Source organism: Pseudopipra pipra, chromosome 2, assembly GCF_036250125.1.
Source record: "Pseudopipra pipra isolate bDixPip1 chromosome 2, bDixPip1.hap1, whole genome shotgun sequence".
Lineage (NCBI taxonomy): Eukaryota > Metazoa > Chordata > Aves > Passeriformes > Pipridae > Pseudopipra > Pseudopipra pipra.
In genome coordinates, this window is record NC_087550.1 from 35,446,758 (window position 1) to 35,466,017 (window position 19,260).

The 19,260-nt window shown below is 38.0% G+C and overlaps 1 protein-coding gene across 2 annotated transcripts in view; it reads left to right on the top strand.

The window, feature by feature from the left end:
* The window catches only part of TMEM135 (transmembrane protein 135), a 170,499-nt gene that overhangs the window by 100,583 nt on the left and 50,656 nt on the right, over nt 1–19,260 (top strand). For both annotated transcript variants that reach the window (XM_064645007.1, XM_064645006.1), the window contains one exon: nt 6,589–6,635. In XM_064645007.1, the coding sequence (XP_064501077.1) occupies nt 6,589–6,635 (47 nt within the window). The remainder of the gene's footprint in view (nt 1–6,588; nt 6,636–19,260) is intronic.

Consider the following 19,260-nt stretch of genomic DNA (forward strand, 5'->3'; position numbering starts at 1 on the left):
CTTGTAACCCGGACATTGAGTTGCTTGTTGTATTTGCCTCTTCTGGAGTTTTTTAGCTCTCTAACTGGTGACAGTAGAGTTGTGCTCAGGAGAATCTACTATGCTTGCCCAAAAAAGATCAGGATTTCAAGGGGTGGGGGAGGAGTGATGAAGGATGCAATAAAAGCCTCACCCAGTGATTTTTACTTAGTTGGGACAGTAAATAGAGAAGTGATGTGGAGAGCAGGAGAACTAATTCAGTGCTCAGAAAAACCACTTGCCAAACCCATTGCTGATATAATCTAGTAGTAAGTGGCTGTATCAGCCTTCCTCTGCACTGTGTCAGTGTAAGTGCTGTTTGTGGCAGTGATCTCTGGAGGTAGAGCTGATACTCTTGGCACCTTGTGGGTTTTAGGGCTGGAGTTCTGCCCTTTAGTCCCTTATAGGTTATGATGTAGCTGTTCTTTAAGAACTCCTGTCTCAGCTAGTGATGACTAATTCCATCAGGTAATTGTTTACTGTGGTAATTTCTTGCATGACTTGTTAAATAATGGTAGAAAATAACTATTTATATTAGTAAGAGTGATTATCAGATCAGATTTTAAGAGGCTGAACATAATGTAACACCTGTTTTCACATAAGTTCTTCTTATACAGCTTTTGGTATCTTTGGTGTCTTTTAAATAACTTCTGGTATCTTTTTCTAATTACTCAGAAAGACTGTGATTTCCATCCCTTTTAACTACTAGAAAATTACTGAAAATGTATGCTTTTTAAACTAGCTATTTTGTTATTGGAAAAGAATAGCATATGTATATTTTATAAAGGCAGTTAATTGATTAGGATGTTATGTGTGCAGGTGGAAAAGAGATATTCCATGTGTATATATTTCTTGGATCATGAAGTACAAGACCATGGCATTAATCTGCATAGCTAGTTCCATTTTAATTTGTTTTGTTTGGTGTGGTTTTTTGTTTGTTGTTTTAGTTTTTTTTTATTGTTAGAAGGGGTTTACTTAAGAAATAATCTCAGTGATAAAAACTGTAGAAAACATTTTTATAAATCCATAACACATTCTGAAATAAAATTTAGGAACCACAAGCTAGTGTAGCTTGTGGATTTACCATTACTAATTGATGGTTTGGGGGATTTTTCGTTAGACTGATTAATATGAATGGAAAAAACCAAAATGGCTTTTGGACACAACAAACCCTTCTTCATGTCTGAAGTAGGGGTAAATCTGAAGAATAGATTGTGTAGTCAAAAGTCCAATGGAGCATCTCCTGTCATCCTTGGTAGTGTTAGGTGATGTAATAAAAGATACTACAACTACCATGCTATTATTCAACTAGGTGTATAAAGTTGAAAGGGGGCTTATAACCTCTAGCAGCAGAGACAGCAGTAAAGTCTTCTGTGGAGGAATGGCTTCTTTTAAGGAATAAAAAAATGTGCAAAATAGTTGGGTTTTTCCACATCATATATTTTGAGAGTAAAAAATTGTGACCACTGTACAAATCTCCTAGTTATATTTATCCCAGTTATATATCTTACTTGTAACTTTGGAATAAATTGGCCTAAGGAATAATTACGGGGGGCTTCTTTTAGCTGAGTTTTTAATTTTTCACGATTTTTACGACTAAAAGTTCCCTCAGACCTTACCTGGCAGTTTGTTTTTCTGTAGCACACAACCTCCAGGAAGTAGGAGTAATAATTTTCTTTTTATCAAGTGTAGCTGTAGCTCTCACATACATTGCAAAGTGGTTGATTGAGAAGGTGATGGTTTTCAGGCATCCTGAATGCACTGGAAGTCCAATGTGGATGTGCCAGTGGTTGAAGCTGCCTCAGGTCTTCTGTGAGCTGGATATGTAAGACTATTCAGTGTTGAACTGTAGCTCTGACACTCTGGATACTTCTACCAGCTGATATCACTGATCTGATCTTTTAACTCCTCCTGTCTTAATTTGCATAGATTATGCGTATCTTCAGTGCTTTTCCTTTTAATTACAATGTCTGAGTTACTTTATCAGAGTCTTCAGTCCTAGTCATTATTTTGGCTGTACAAGAGAACCACCAGCCTCCAATCAGAGACTTTTTGTACCCCAGGAAATCGGACTATAATTGAAATGCTTGAAGAAAATGCACATAACCTTAGGAATGTAGGAAAAGTCTGAGTACACAAGACTCAAGTAGTTTTGATAGTTTCAACCGTTATTTTTAGTTTCTCTGGTCCAAGATTTTTATCTGGCTGTGAGGTCAAGTTATTCAAGTTATTTGTGAGTTACTGGATCTGCTGGTGTTACTGGGTCTGCCAGTGTTCCTAGGACAGCTGGTAACCACTTTCACCCAGAGCTTTTGTTTTGTGCTCAGTGCTGGGTACTGCCAGATGTCACTTCCTGATGCTGGTTATATGAGGGCTAAATTTTCTTGGAAAAAAATAAATTCTGGCTTTGTCAGCCAATAGAGATAAAAAAAAAAGTATCAGTCTTGTCAGCAACTTTCCTCTTTTTATATTAAGGTTTAGCATAGTACAGTGAAGTGTAATGTAATCAGTTAAATTACAGTGCTCACATACCAACTATGCTAACCTATCCTTAAATTCACTTAATATTTAGAATTATATTTCTCTAGTACTTAAGGTTTTCTCCCTTTTTTAATACAGTTTTAAAATCTAAAATACATGTTGCATATTGTACTGAGGATATTACAAAAAAATTCTAGAATGGGGAAAACTTGAAAAAAAGGCTTATTTTGAAAGCACCTTAGATTTGGAGCATGGCCACCATTTGCCTTCTGTTTCTGCCATATTTGTGCTATGATAAGGCAATCCCTGGGCTTTCCATTTTGAGCTGTGCATTTCATGTAGAAGAGTCTTGTTTAGCTGCACATCTTGCTGTAATTCAGTTGGGTGAATATTGGAGATACCCTGTCAACCATGCTCAGAGCATGGAGAAATATTGTTTGCCTCTCCATTTCTTGGAAAAATATTGTTTGCCTCACTGATCTTAAACACCTCTGATAAAGGAGATTACACAGTCTCCCAGGCAACTTGTCCTGGTTTATCACTTGCCCTGGAGAGAGAGCTCTTCCTCTTATCTAACCAGTGCTGTCTTTGCTGTAGGTTTAACTCTGCCTTCCTCCTTCTGTGCTCGATGAGACAGATTTATCAGTATATGGTAATTATGTGAAAATAGTTGTCATACTCATCACTAACTACCTCTTTTATAGTTTCAGAGGTTTCCCAACAGTCATACCCTCACGTCTGTTATTTCCATCGTAATCTTCTGGACTGGTTTGTTTTTTATATGCTTTTCTTTAACACTAGTGCCCTTAACACTATTTTGGGATGGTGCTAGCATCAGGTCATTAGTGTGATGTCTTATATCTGCTTCTACAAGAGTCTAGTATTTTACAGTGCTTTCCACAGCATTGCTTTGCTTGTGCCTACTTATTTGCGATGTCTGGAATTTGTTATACTCTTGCATGCATACTTGTTGTACTCTTGCCTCCACAATTGTTTTTTATTCTGTTTTTTATGTACATGATTTTTGCTGCCAACTACTTCATATTTGTTTTTTATTGAGTTTCGTCTTGTTGACTTTGGGCAGTTCAATCACTTTCCATCATTTAAATCATTATTGAAGAGGGAGGCAAAACCTCTTTGGTGACCTCACTTAAAATGCTTTTTAGTTTGATAATGAACTACTTACTATGGGAGTTTTCTCCTGCAGTGTTTTTGAGCAGCCATGTGCCCACTTACTTAATTAGCATAAGCAACTGCCACAAAGGTACATTAAAGTTCACATAAATTACACCTGCTCCTTTCCTTAAAGCATCTGTCAAAGAAGAAAATTACAGTAGTTTTAATTTACTTCTTTATTGTGTTGGTTGCTTCTTGATGTCTAGAATTTATAAGCTACCCATTTCAAATAGTTTATTCTAGTATCGTTGTGGATATTAGAAGTGGTATAGTTGACAGTCTAATAGTCCCTGAACTTCTCATTTACAAAAAATTATATCGGTTTTCTCCTTTCCACCTGCCCAAGATCTTCCACATCTTATTTTTTTCAAAGAATATTTTTAAGTTCTGGACAACATCTAGAAATTATAGATGCTGATTAAGCAAGGCCTTCAAGTATTTTCAGTTTCCAGATTTTACTAGTAGAATTTAGGTTATAGACAAAATGATGATGGGTGGATCGTGAGGTGGGTTGAAAACTGGCTGAACTGAACTGGCAGGCTCAGAGGGTTGTGGTCAGCAGCACAAAGTCAGCAGAAGGTCAGTCACTGGTGGTGGACCCCAGCAGGCCATACTGGAGTCAGCAGCATCTTTATTGTATGACCTGGATGAGTGGATAAGAGGCTTTACCCTCAGCAGCTTTGCAGGTGATACAAAGCTGGGAGGAGCTATTGCTGCACTAGGTGGTTGTGCTGCCCTCCAAAGGCTGAAGAAATGGGCCAGAATTGGGGGTCCTGGTGGACACCAAGCTGAACATGAGCCAGCAAAGGAGGCCAGTTGAGTAAGGTGATTCTTCCCTTCTGCTCAGCGCTGGTGAGACACATCTATACAGCTGTATCTGGTGCTGGGTTTCCCAGAACAGGGCAAACATGGACATACTGGAGAGAAGGGCCATGAAGATGATTAAGGGCTTGGAGTATCTGTCATACAAGAAGCTGCTGAGAAAGCTGGGGTGCTTTAACATGGAGGAGAAAGAGCTCAGAGGGCATCTTAATGATGTGTATTCATACTTGTTAGGTTGTTTTCAAACTTACTGGGAAAAAGGTAATAAAAGGAAAAAAAGAAAAAAGGGCAAGAAAACATTTAGTGAAGTGATCATTTTTAGTATGTAAAGGCATACTTGGGTTTTTTTTATTGTTTTGATTTGTTTCCCTCCACCCTGAAAACTGGTTCTTTGCCATTTCTCACTTATTTCCCAATATCATTGCTCAGGCTGTCAAGCCTTCTTGTCCTTTCTGTCTCTCAGAAGTAACATCCAGAAAATTGGTGGTTGTTGTTTGGCTGCTTAAATATGGTATGAACTTTGGAGGATTAGGGCAAACCTTTTTAAGGACAACTTGGGTGTAAATTGATCATTACCATGAAAGAGGTGAAGATATATACCATTGCCCTCACTTTGCCCTAATGATTTCATATTAAATGATTTCAGATGTTCACATTTTTGTTGCAGAATAATAAAATATGATAGTACTGGTGAAGAAAAAGTTAAAAATGGGTACTTTTCACAGCAGATGTTATAGTGTCTTGTGTGACCTAATTTTAAGTCACATCAGAGGACTTAGAAAAGGGAAATGGTGTCATTATAAGATTTTTAATTCTCTGAAAGTCATTGTAAACATTTCCTATTCATATTTTTATCACACTTTCTGATCTGTATTAATGTGCAGCAGCCTACAGTTCTACATGTTTATAACCTTCAAATATGCACCTCTGCCAGCATTTCCATTTCTTCTTATATAAGCTATCTGTATCCTCTCATGATCACAACTTCTTCAATCCTTGGAAATAAGTGCAAATATTTTATGAAAGACTTTAACTATCTCTGTAAGGTTTTTGCCTCCTGAATGATGGTACAAATATGGGCCAGTATATCTGGAGCAAAACGGTATTTCCTCACCAGTGAGTTGTATCTAGCAAAGATAGGCAGGTTCTTAACTTAAAGCCTGGTGTAGTTGTTCCTGAAACAGCTGTATGTACAAGCAATTCTACAGTCAAGGTACAGCAGCTTGTTGGTATCTTGAGGAGGACGATGGGTTCATCCTTTCTGCCTGTCTCCTCTCCTTCCTTTTCTCCTGTGACTGCTCCACTGCATTTACACTCTTCCAGTGATTTCTTTATCTCACCAAATTGGCAGAAAACTCTCCACAGTGTTGACTTAATTTGTTTCCTCCTTGAGTTCATTTTGCTCAGCATTTGTGAGTCCCTGTGTAGGTGGCCAGGAGGAGGTAGGAGCGCTAAGCCCCAGCACAGAGGATGTGAGGAAGTGATAGGATGTTCCCTTCTCAGTGCTGGAGAGCTGCCAGGTTTGCTCAGTGCCTCTTGTATGATCACACTGATAATATAGAGCAAGATGGGATTGTTCGAAGTGAGTTTAAGACTAAGGAAAATGACTAGAAAGGATGCTCTTAGTTGGGCATAGAATTATCTACTCAAACTTGCTGGAAAGCAGTTCAGCAGAAGCACCTATCCATGCCTTTTACACTGTAACTAGCTATATGATATTTGAATAAATCACAAAAGCGAAGACTGGCAAAATATAATGTTTAAATTTCAGTTCTAGTACTTTATTGCTTAAATTCTGTTGTTTTATAATTATTTTATTCCAAACTGTTTTAAGTGGTGCCATTTGCTGTGTCTGTTGTCCCACTGCCCTGGTTTGGATTTCATATTCTTTTAGCTTCTACAGGAACAACTCAAAGTCCACTAGAAACAAGGCAATCCTGTTTGATGGATTCAGACAAGCTTTCATTCTGGCCCATCAAGCATATAGATAAAGTGTATCTTTTATAGTAATGGTTGTAAAATCTTCATGATCCAGAACAAGCAGTAGTAATGTGATGGTTTGTGTAATAACACTCTTTCTCCTTTTTGTAGGTCCTTTTGTTCTGCATCACAGCTGCTCTGTTCATGTTCTTCTTCAGGTATGTTGCTAGTATATCTATTTATGTTGTAAAAATTATTTTAAACAGTGTTTCTTAGAGCTTACTTGGTTTTTGGTATTCATCTCAAAACTTTTATGTTCTCAACTCCAACTTTCTCAATTGAGTGGAGTGCTTCTGGGGCATCAAAACTCCAGTGCTTTGAACATAATTGAACTTAAAGGGGAAATGTTGAATTTAATTTGTTAAATCTTCTGGAGATTATACTGGTTACTTAGGGAGTCTCATCTCATAATTATGGCTCTGGTGATCTAACGTTGCATAGTACAAAAACAGCTGAAATCTTGCTTTTCATGTATGTTCTCACAAGTTATGAGTTGTATTCCTTTTTTAAAACATACAGTAACGGGGGTGGATGAGACATTAAAATTAATTACTTTTTTCTCTCTCACTTTGCAAGATATGTCATTTGCCTTGTCACTGTTTCCCTTTAAATAGTAGACCTCTCAAATTTTATTATATCTCAAACTGGAAAGTTGCTTTTCAAAGTAACCTTTGACTGTAACCCTTTGACTTAGAATTTTCTGTGGCACATAGCCATGTATGGTTCTTCAAGCTGTATGATCCCCTGGTAATTGCAAAACTCTGGAAGCTGCAGCTTGTTTTTTTTTGTAATTCCATTACTTACGGATATTGGCCAAGAACAGTCTGTGGATAGAGGAGGGCTGTTAATTTAGAGGATTCGAAGAAGCATTCCTCCTTTCATCTATAACCCATTAAGAACCTTGCATTGGCAGTCTTCTTGCTTTATTTTCTTCTATGTCCCAGAGTTAAGCTATAACAACCTCAGAGAATTTGACTTATAAGTTTGAGGTTAGGCACCTGTCTGCATGAATGCTGATCAAACAACTCAAAACATTAAAATTCTGGTCAAAACTATAAATATTGTATGATTTTGGAGGAAGCTAATTGTCTTTATCTATGTCTTTGGTAATGAACCAGTGTTTTAGAGAGAATCTGCAAGTTAAATCACAGAATCCTAGAATAGTGAGAGCTGAAAGGAAGCTTCAAGATCATTTAGTTCCAACCTCCCTGCCATGGGCAGGAACACCTTCCACTAGACTAGTATTTGTAGCCCCATCCAGCCTGGCCTTGAACCCTTCCAGAGATGAGGCATCCACACCTTCTCTGGGAAACCTGTTCCAGTGACTCACCACCACATTGTATCTCACATTTAAGAATTTTGTCTTAATATCAAATCTAAGCTTTCAGTTTGAAGTCATTACCTCTGGTCCAGTCACTGCATGCCCATGTAAAAAGTCCCTCTCCAGCTTTCCCGTAGCCCATTTGGGGGTAAGAATTGATGCAGACCCTAGAGGTGTTTGGTGAATTTTCCCCTAATCTGACACAGCAATACTGGCAATTGAATGGGCTCCAAACCGTTTTGTCTTCTAAAATTAGTTGCTCCATGCTAAGGTTGATGGATATCCTGTTGAGCAATCATCAGCAACATTTAACTCCTTTTGTCTTTGTGTTTTAACTGAGGAATTAAAATAGAATATCAGGTTTAGTTTAATTCTTGGGGGAAAAAAATTGATTTGTAAACACCAACAAAAGTGCTAAGACAAGGTAAATTTGAAAAAAATAATTAGCACAGATCAGTTTTGGAGGGTTTTTTTTTCTTAGTGTAATGAGTGTTGTGAATAGAACTTCTTCACAGTGGTTCATGTGCTACTTTTCTTAAGAAACCAGAGAGATGGGTCTGGGTGAAAATACCTCTGGGCATGCACAGAGTCTACTCAACTGCTCATGGAGAAGAGACAGCAGAGAGGTCACTTGATCAGCCCACAGTTGTTGTATGTTCGTCTGGACTGGCTGTGACTGTGGGTTGGTTGTTGTCTTAACCCGTACATGAATTAATGATTGATCCCCTTCAGTAAGATTTTGGACAGCCCTTGGAAGAATCCTGTGTGGATCCATCCAGAGTCCCAGGGGAGGCAGTCTTCCTATCTGTTGGAAGCAGAGAATAATTGGGAGAGTCGTTAAACTGCATTTCCTGTTTAATGGCTCAAAATCACTTCAACCTCTTTCCTAATCATAAGAGGATCAAACTGACAATATCATGTTCATACTTTCGGAATAAACACTTTCAAAGTCAGATCTGCTTGGCTTATAGAATATATTCCCATTGACTATAAAATACTGTTTACTGTTAACAAGCCTTTACCGACCTGAAAAACAGAAAATTCTCTCTTGTTTTGTATTTAATCTGTTTCCAGAGTGTCCTCCCCATTTTTGTCCTCCCCACCCCACCAAAATATCCAAAAAGGTCTGAATGCAGTAGCAGTCATGGTCACCAAGGTCATATATGATTCCTTTCATCATTAAACATAAAATCCTAGTATCTAAATTGTGTAATTTGAAGCTTAAAACTTTTCTGAAAGAGACTTAACATAAGTCTACCTCTATGGTATGAAAATCTGACTGATGCTTGGAAGTCAGATGTTGCAGGGAATAAAGGCAAAGCAGTCTTTTATTTTCTGCCTTATCCAAGGTTATCAGGTTCTCTGAGCTTAAAAGTGATGACTGTACCCAGTTGGTAGCTCTGGTAGGCACTGCATTCCTGGAAGGTCCAGTTTTAATTAAGCCTGGCTATTATTTCTACTCTGGGTAATTTTGACCTGAATTATTGTCCCTGCACAGCTTGTGCCATGGTGCACAGTAGCTGGCGTTGGCTCTGTGAGGCAACAGTGGTGGTTGGGATAAGCATGGAAAGCAGAGGTGCTCTTTAGCATTCAGATGGACTTTGCTCATTTTTAAGTGGCTGCTTACCAGCATGGCTTAAGGTGATCGTTTTTGAACCTAGGAGGTGAAAAGTTATTTGAGCTGGAAAGTTCAGAACTGTTTTCTTTGTGGAGGAATTGAGATATATCCTGTCCATCACACAACTTCCAGGGTATCTTTCAGGTTGCCATGTTAGCAGCAGCCTGTTGACTTCGCATTTGAAAGCTGAGTGCTGTGGTTGATCGTTATCCATTAAAAAACAAGAAAATCAATGTGGCACATAATTGCAGTATGATCATACCTCTCCTTTAAGGTGGGTATCTGCCTACCCTCATTGTTAGGAAATAGATGTATGAATCTTAGACTATGGAAGTATAGGCATTGTTCGTCTTGATTTATTTTCCTTTTCTAATAAAATGATTTTTTTTCAGTATCTCATTATAATGTCTATCTTGCATTATTTTCTAAACAAATTCTGTAATAGTGGTCTGTTGGCCAGGCAGATGTTTCACACTAGTTGAAAACTTCACCATCATGAGCCTTGATATTTATCACTGGAGTTTCTCCCAAATTTTGTTGGATTGTTTGAACATAATTGCATCTGCTACAGGACAACAAGAAAAAGAAGGTGCTAAATCTCAGGAGTTAAGAAGTGAGGTTACAGAACTGAAATGGTAGAAGAAAAAAAACAGGAATAATTACTTCAGAATTGATAAAGTGAAAAAGAAGTCAGAATGAAATGTAAATTCAGAAGAGCAATATAAAAAGGAAGACAACAGGAAGAGGGAAGGAGAAAGTGACTGAAGAGGGAAAAACACAAGATCATGTCAGCTGACAGGGCAAAAAATAGAATAATAAGCTAGGAAAAAAGCAGCTGAAATGCAGATGATAGGTTTGCAAGCAACAGAGTTATATTTACAGACAGAGAAAGCATATTTTAGTTAAGTATTTTTTTCTTTCTTCTCTTCCATCCTCCTCTTCTTGTAGTTTTCTCCTAGCTTACACCTCTGTTTTTTCTCAAAATGCTTCTGTTCCACTCCACTGGAATTAATGAAATTAAAATGCGTTACTCATTTGTGGATAGCTGTGGAATCTGACATATGTATATTTAATTCACAAATATAGGTAACCACAGTTGGCACAGGATTCTTCCCCCTTCCGCCCATTTTGTTCTAAAACACTTAGATACTGAAGTGTGTCTGGGGGCGAGGAACGTTCCTATATCTGTAGGAATTAATTGTTAGGTCTCATTGAACTCCGGTGGGGCTTAGTATTCAGTGCTTACTCAAAAAAATGGTAGTTTGTGGTGTCATCTGATGTCCTGTATGATTTGTTTCAAAATGCACCATTCTTCAAGTGTCTTGTAAGAAAAGCACACTTTTCTTTAATGCATCTATTTAAAAAAAAAAAATTAAATTTGCATTGAATTAAACTTATGGGTATAAAGGTTTTGATTATACCATGGTTTCATGCCATTTTATTTCAGTCTGGATAATTCATGGTACTGACTTTCTAGAATACTCCTCTAGAATAATTGAATAGAATGAAATAAAGAAGTAGGAGGATCCTACAATATGTAAAATAAGTATTTGTAAAATGCAATTGAATTGTTATTTTAATAGCAGTTCTATTTTGAATATTACACTGGGAATTTTTTGAAAGGGTGATGTAATGAGTGTGCTTTTATGTGTTTGAAGAAATCCACAGAATATAAAACTTGCAATCTCTGTACAAAAAAGGAACACCTACATATAAATCCTATCCATATAAACTTAGAAAATCCAGCAATTTGTGTGAATATGTGTTGGCAGACTACAGTACTGGTTGCTATAGTAGTTAATCCTTAGACCATGTACTACCAATTTATAATATGCACATGTTAATTCATCTTCTCTGAATCCTAGAAAGGAAAGTTCCATGTATGAGCTGAAACTAGCTATTATGGGAAGCTGGATGTTTCTGATGATTGATTGATCATAAGTTGAGGATGAAGGCTGCCTTCTCTAGAGATAAAGGTTAAAGTGTTATTTTCTGAAACAATAATTTTGGGCAATCAGAAGTTACTGCTGTGATTTCACAAAGCAGAACATCGTGTTTTTCATAACTCGGTATTTCTATAGCTCACAACAGAAAGCTCTTGATCTCTTAATGTCATTTACATATTATGTGCTGATTAAAAATGAATAATGAACATCTAAGAAATGCAGATGCAGTGTCATATACTGCCACTAAGTATATGGAGTATTGAAACTGGAGTACTGAAACTTGTGTGAAGTCACTGAAAACCTTTAAGAAAGGTCCTTTTGTTTGCAGAGCCCTTTATGCTATCTCATTAAGGAAATTCTAGCCTCCCAAATTACAGCTATTTGCTCTTCTTTCCCTGTGAAACACATATCCTGTAATTTATTCAGTATTTTCTATGTGATATTTCAAAGTGCCTTTATTTTCTTTTAAAAATGTGTGGTACTAGTACCATGTTATTGTCTTGTTTAATCACCTAAACTGCCTTTTGTACCAAAGCAACTACTTGAAAGATATTTTTACCTTATAATTCTACTTTCTTTTTTACAGTAGAATGAGCAAGCTTAACAGTTGGAGTTGCTGTTACATTGATTTAGTATCAAATAATCTTTCCCTCTTATAAGGATTATTTTGAAGTCTTTTACATTTGCTGTAGAATTACAGGAGTACATTAAAAGTCCTCTGCTATTGAATTATTAGGTAATAAATCAGAAGAAAAAAAACAGATGGGGATTTTTTTCCATGTTTATATATGTTTTTTACTGTCCTTATATAAACATCTCAAAGTTAGTGATTCAAAGCATTGTTTTGGTAACTGTCATGAAACTTGATTTCTGAGGTATTTTGGATGACCTGGTGAGTAGATGAAAACATGCAGCCTCCTAAGAAATGCTATAAATATCAGTTTGCTTTATTTAGTGTGAGCAAAAGTAAAACACGGATTGCGGGAGGGAGTTGGGGATGAGAAGATAACTTCCTGGGCTGACTCGGGCACTTCTGCCAGAGACCTGCTGCTGGACTTGCTTAGGCTGGGTTCAAATGCAAATATGGGTAGAAGGGTCAGATAATCCATCTTCTGTTTATCTACCAGTAGATAAAAAGTGAAAAGGTATTTTTACTTTTTTGTTTTCATGAAACATTTTTTTTATTCTCTCATAGGCTTTTACTAGACTTCCTCTGCATTTCGGTTTTTCTTTTTTTTTTGTCCCTTAAAACTTGCAATGCCATGTAGCACTTTTGGGTTTGGTTTGAAGGGATGTTTTGTGGACTGCCAAGTTTTGCAGAGCTCTGGTCTCAGCTCTCTGCTGCATTCAGAGGACATGGAGGCTGATCTCCCAGGCTAATGCTGGGTACTGACCTTAATCTCAGAAATTATAGAGTTAAAGATGCGTTTTAAGCAATTTTTTAAGTCCAAGAATTTGATATTATTAGATTTTTGTAGAGGTAAGAAGAATGTCTGGACCTAGAGGTTTTACAAAGAAAATGTATATTAGGGTGGAAAATTTCAGTGTCCAATGGGATTAAGGGGGGGCATCTTTATTTGGTTTGTGACCTCTTCTGACACTCTCACACCTTCATCAGTCATTTGCAGTGGCTGCTGCTCAGTGTCCATGAGCAAATGACACTTTTGCTATTTCCATGTTCTTATATTTGCAAGTGCAAAGCGTTATTTCTCACCTGTTCATTTGGGTAGTACTGGAGGAATAGGACAATAATGGTATTCATGAAATTAGAAGAAATCAATTTTGATTTCCAGTCTAGCATTAAAGAGAATCTTACTACAATTAGATCTTTAGTGGGGCCTGTTTTCAAGATGTCTTCAATTTTAGGCACCTATCTGAGATATTTAAGTTAGGAAATAGGAGGGAAAAATAGACAAGTCAAGAGAGCAGTTCCTATCTTGTGTAGGTTTGATTTATGTTGCGGAGCAGCCTCTCTCTAACTGATGATATAGATGATTGTGCACCAAACTTACTTTATAATTCTAGGTGAAATAAATCTAGGTTAACATCTTTAAAGTTACCTAAAAACCATACTAAAATTATTCTGAGAGATGGTAAGTGTTTAGAATTAATGAAATGCTAAGATAGAATGATTCTATTTTTTTTCCTAACTTATTCTGCATACATGGCCCATATTATCCTTCTATTTCATGGACCCATTTTTAGGACCTTGTGTTCTACTAATAAGAGTGAAAAAAGGAAGTGGGGAATATATATATATATATATGTATAAAAGTATATATTTAAGTATTGATTTTTTATTGATTATTGCCAAAGTTTTTGAGTGAAAATTACAGGAAAAAGACTTACTGGAACAAACTGCATTCCTGCATGAAAAAATATGTGAAATATTTGAAAATTTACTTCTGAGTTCTAAATAAAATTGTTATAATTTCTACAGTAATATAAAGTGCAAAACTGTAGTAAAGTCTCTTTAGATCCTTGTCAAGAGTAAAAAGAGAAAGTATTTATACTTCTTTTGTGTCCTACAGATGGATCTTAGGAACTGGAAAGGCAGTTTAAATTTGCTGTTGTTTGTTTCTGTCTTTCAAAAATGCATGTCAATTTGGTAATAGCATTTAAAATATTCCTTTAAATTAGAGATCTGTCATATAATGTTAATTTTACTAAGGTTTTTTTTCCTAGTACCTTTTCCTGAGAAAGTATGTGCTAACAGTATAGTAAGTTTAGTGATTAAAATGTAACATTTCATATTAATATTTACCTTCTGAATATACATGTTTGTGATATTGAAATGTTACTAGAGCATTGAAATGTTACTTATTTAAGATACCAGGAGTAACTGGACTAATTTCCTGAAAATATCCTGAGAGAAGAGTTTTGACATTTTGATGATGATTGTTAATTGTGTGATACCTGTTGCATTTGAAGTTTCTCCCAAGGAAATGGCTACCACACGAGCCTTTAATCCTTATACTTGTTATTTTGCGGTCAGCCATGGTATGGCTGCCATGCCAAGCCAAGCAATGTCATGATGTCCATGCCTTATTCCCAGGTATAGGTTGCAGAGTGCACATCCATATACATCACAGGAAACAAAAGCAAACCTGAGAGCCTCCTCTGCAAGATTTAAATGTTCAAAGGGATAAGCATAAATATCTTTACAATATTTCAAACATTCCTTTTGATAGTAAGATCAGAGCAACAGTTACCTGGTGCTGACCTGTGCCAGTGCCGTCTCTGCCTCCCCCCATCTCAGCCAGCAGCTCTGCAGTCTCTCCTGAAAAGCAGGTGAGAGGATAGGAAAGGTGAGGTAGAGTCTACAACAGTGGCAGTGTTATTGTCAGCAGAGACAGATGATTAGCATCGCTTTCCCAGAGTTGTGATTGATTGTTGGCAGTGGTGGTGGGAGCCGAGGGGAGGGAAGGGACTGGGAGGAGGCTCTGTCTGGGACTGTGTGTGGTGGGAAAAGGGGTGCTCCTCTTGAGTACCTTTCAAAATGTTTTTTTTCTTTGGATCTCTCTCACTCCTTTGACTTTGTATACACTTGAGGATGACTGATGGGCTATGCTGAGTTCCAAAACTGCCTGCTTCCCCTTTACCTGCTCCTGTTATTAGATGCACTACTTGACCAGAGAAGAAAACAGAAACTTGAGGAGGAGAGATCAGACAGTGTCCACAGTAAAGGAGTAAGAGGCCAAGCCTGTTCAGGGTTTTGACCAACCATGAACCGTAACTAAAGGAGTAGGAGAACATGGATGGTTGTGTTATTAGGGCTGTAGTGCAGCTTTGTGTCTTTGGTTTTACTAAAGCTCTTAGTATTTATCATAGAATCATAGAATGTTAAGGTTTTGGAAGGGACCTTAAAGATCATATGGTCTCAACAATCCCCTGCCATATGCAGGGACACCTCTCACTAGATCAGGTTGCTCAAGGCCCCATCCATCCAGGTATTGAACACTGCCAGGGATGGGGCACAACCTCCCTGAGCAACCTGGACATATTTTAAAGCATATTGGATCATCCAAGTAACTAATTTACAAGTCACCAGGTAATTTTTTTTTCTTTTTTTGTTTCTGCCTCCTGATCTAACAGAGAAGCATTATATGCAGTTGTGGCACTCTGTCTTCAACTCTGTTTTTATATGCCTAAACAGTACCTAACCTTTAATATGCTCAAATGATAGCCTAAAATAAAGGTGATCATTGTCCTTTTGACTTCTTAAAAAAAGTCAAATACTGCCTTGAATCCCTTGAACCACCTTTCTTGTTATAGGAGGTTTACCAGTCTCAGTACATTCTATTTTTCATTTTGTGTTTCAAGTTGAAAAAGTAATAGTGGATTGAAATGAGTAGGCAGGTATTTTATTGTTGTTTACACCCTTGTCTTCAAACTACCCCTGTTCTTTCAGATGGTGAAGGTATAAGCTGTGGTTAGATTAGATCCAAATGAGGAGTATCAACTGTGTGGGCTGAACTTGGGCTAGTTTTTGTTTTCCCCATGTTAAATCACTCTGCTCCCAATCCTGCAGTCTACAAAAGGGCTGCAGACTAGGCTTTCTCAGCTGCCAGCAAGGGAAGAAAATTGTATTCTGTCCAATTCCCGTCTCTCCAATCTTTTTTTTTTGTAGTTGTAACTTTTCGTATTGAGATATGCTGGTACATCTGTTCTATGGTAATACACATGTCAAAAGTCAAGAAGATACTTTAACGCGTCTTTAGAGTGGGTGACTTCTCTTTTGTTGGGCTTCACTGCTTTTAAACAGAAAGAAAACACATTTACACTAAACTCAGATGTCTTGCTTCATTGCTCCCTGCGGATTAAGTAGTACAAATGATTTTATGGTTATATGGGAAGAAAGGAATAAATTTTGATAAAAGTATCATGGTATCCATTGCCACTTTGCATGGTACATGTGCTAGTTCGCATGGTAGAAAATAACTGAAATAGGGATTTTAGTACTGTATATACACTATTAAAATTGTTACCATATAGCCTATAGGAATAATTAGTTTCTTTAGGAGTCAAAATGGAACACCAGTTATTGCAAATAGTTCATTGCTTTTGCTAAATCAGTAAGTTTACTCTTATATAGAAAATACTAACTTTCGAGTGTAATGTGAAGAGATTAAATTTAATTTACCATGTTTGGTCACTTTTGGACATATGGTGCATAGGCTCCTGGAATTTATTTAAACGTTTTCATTCCAACAGTAAATCTTGTCCTCGTTTTAACAGATTGCTTTACATGTAGCTGGATCCAGTTGCGCAGCCTCCTCAAGAGAGGAAATGCATTGCCTGCAGACAAGTGGTACAAGAATTACGGCTGTACAATAGGGAGTATTTTTCCACCATTATCACTTTTCAGTGGAGATTCTTTTTCAGATACGTAACAGCGACTCAATGAACCGGGAAAGTGTTTACCTGCAAGGTGATCTGGTGGTAATGGGAGAAGCTTTTGAGGGCTAAAATTTCAGGCGTCTCTGTCCAGAGTCATCCCCAAAGGAAGAAAAAGAGGGTCTCCTCCCCTTCTTTAGGTTTCATCAGTCAATCACAAAGGGCTTTTGTCCTGCTAGCATATTGATGTGTCTGGGCTTTGGCTGTTTATCATCTTCCTGTCATTCTTAAATGCAAAATAAAAGAAAGGAAATAGCTTCTGGTTCTCAGACTTTGAGAATAAACTGCTTGTGGCTGCTGGGGACCTTGACGTCCGAGCTGCCCTGGAATGCCTTCTGTGGGGATGTGATCTCCAGCACTGCTGCTCACATCACCCGTGTAGCTCCCAGGCACTGGCTAGAACAAGGCTGATATTACAAGTCAGATGATGAAAAAGCAGTTGAGGTTCACAGATTCGATTTCTCTCTTTGATCCTGGCATTAAAGTGCCCAAGCTCTGTGAGTGGAAGCATAGTGCAGACAAGATTTCCGGTTGCTTTAATCCTACTGCTAAAAAGATCCATTCACGTGGCATAGGGATTGGCTTGTATTTTTGCAGGATTTCAAAACTGTTAGATATATTTTGTCTGTGTTTATCATCAAACACGGCAAGTTTTGGGGTTTTCTCCTTATTTAAAATTATTTTCCTGTAGGATTTTTCGTATGTGTATACTGTAAAGATTTGGCAGCTCATTGCCTTACCCTTTCGCATACATTTGAAGCACTTTACATTTGTATACAGAGTACTAAGGGAGAAGATTAAATAGCCTGCAGAAGGTCAGAGGCAAAATTTGTGTGCCTTTGAGTCATAGAGTTCCAGTCCAGTTCTTAAATCATAGGGCTATCTCTCCTGCATTCCTGTTACAGGACATAATTTAACTTCAAAAAATGGGGCATGGTAGAGAATTGCTGCCAGAGAATTAAGGTAGGAAGTAGTATATAAACAGCTGTACAGAACCATAGAACGAGGCAAGAGACAAGGATATTATGCAGGACAGTGTCAAATGCTTTGCCCAAGTCCAGTTAGATGACATCACTCGCTCTTACCTTATCCACCACCACTGTAACCCCATCATAGAAAGCCACCAAATTTGTTAGGTACAATTTGCCTTTAGTGAAACCATGTTTGCAGTCAGCAATCACCTTCTTGTTTTCCATATACCTTAGCACAGTTTCCTGGAGGATCTGCTCCATGATCTTGCCAGGCACAGAGGTGAGACTAGCTGGCCTGAGTTCCCTGGGTCTTCCTTTTTTTCCTTTTTTAAAAGTGGGGATTTTGCTTCCCCTTTTCCAGTCAGTGGGACCAGCCTGCCACAGCTTCTGAGATATGATGGACAGTGGCTTAGCAACTTCATCTGCCAGTTCCCTCTGGACCTGCAGATGCATCTCCTCAGGTCCTGCGGACTGGTGCACCTTCAGGTTCCTTAGATGATCTGAGCCCTGATCTTTTCCTATAGCAGGTGACTCTTCCATGTCCCAGTCCCTGAGTTTGCCTTCTGCAGCTCGGGTGGTGTGGCAGGGCCACTTGATGATGAAGACTTTGGCAGAAAGGTCATTGAGTACCTCAGCCCTCTCCATATCTTGGGTAACCATGTCGCTTCGTTTCCTTCCAGAGAGGGCCTACATTTTCCCTAGTCTTCCTTTTACCACTGGTGTCCCTACAGAAGCTTCTCTTGTTGCCATAAATGTCTCTGGCCAGATTTGATTCTCTCAGGGCTTTAGCTTTCCTAACGTGATTCCTGGCTGCTCAGGCAATCTCTCTGTATTCCTTTGAGGTTATCTGTCCTTGCTGCCATCCTTTGTAGGCTTCTTTTTTTTCATTCGAGTTTGTCTTGTTCATTCATACAAGCCTCCTGGCATTTTTTCCTGACTTCCTCTTTGGAATGCATTGCTCCTGAACCTGAAGGTGGTGGTCCTTGAGTATCAATGGGCTTTCTTGAGCCCCACTTCCTTCCAGAGCTTTATCCCATGGTATTATATCAAACAGATATGTGAATAAGCCCAAGTCTCCTCTCCTGAAGGGTACTGAGCTTGCTGTGCACCCTCCTTGCTGCGACAGCAGGATCTTGAACTGCACCACTTCATAGTCAACAGCCTAGGCTGCCTTGAGCTTCACATTCCATACCAGCCCCTCCTTGGTGAGAACAGTGCAGCATAGCTTCTCTCCTTGTTGGCTCCTCTATGACTTGGAAGTTATCAACATATTTTTTTCCCTTTATTTCTCTGTTTTCTTTACTGTCACAGCTCATTGGCTTAATATCTTTTGCCCAAAGTTTTTTTTCCTGTCAGTTTTTCCTGGTTTTGCTACTACTCTCTTAGAAACAGTTACCTAGTTTTGCTAAGCTGAGGATCTGCGTAGTCACTTATTTAATTTAGAAAAAAAAAATATTCTTCTTACATTAAAGAAAGAAAGAAGAGATCCCTTTGAGCTGCAGTTAGGAAAAATTTAAGAACCATCTATAT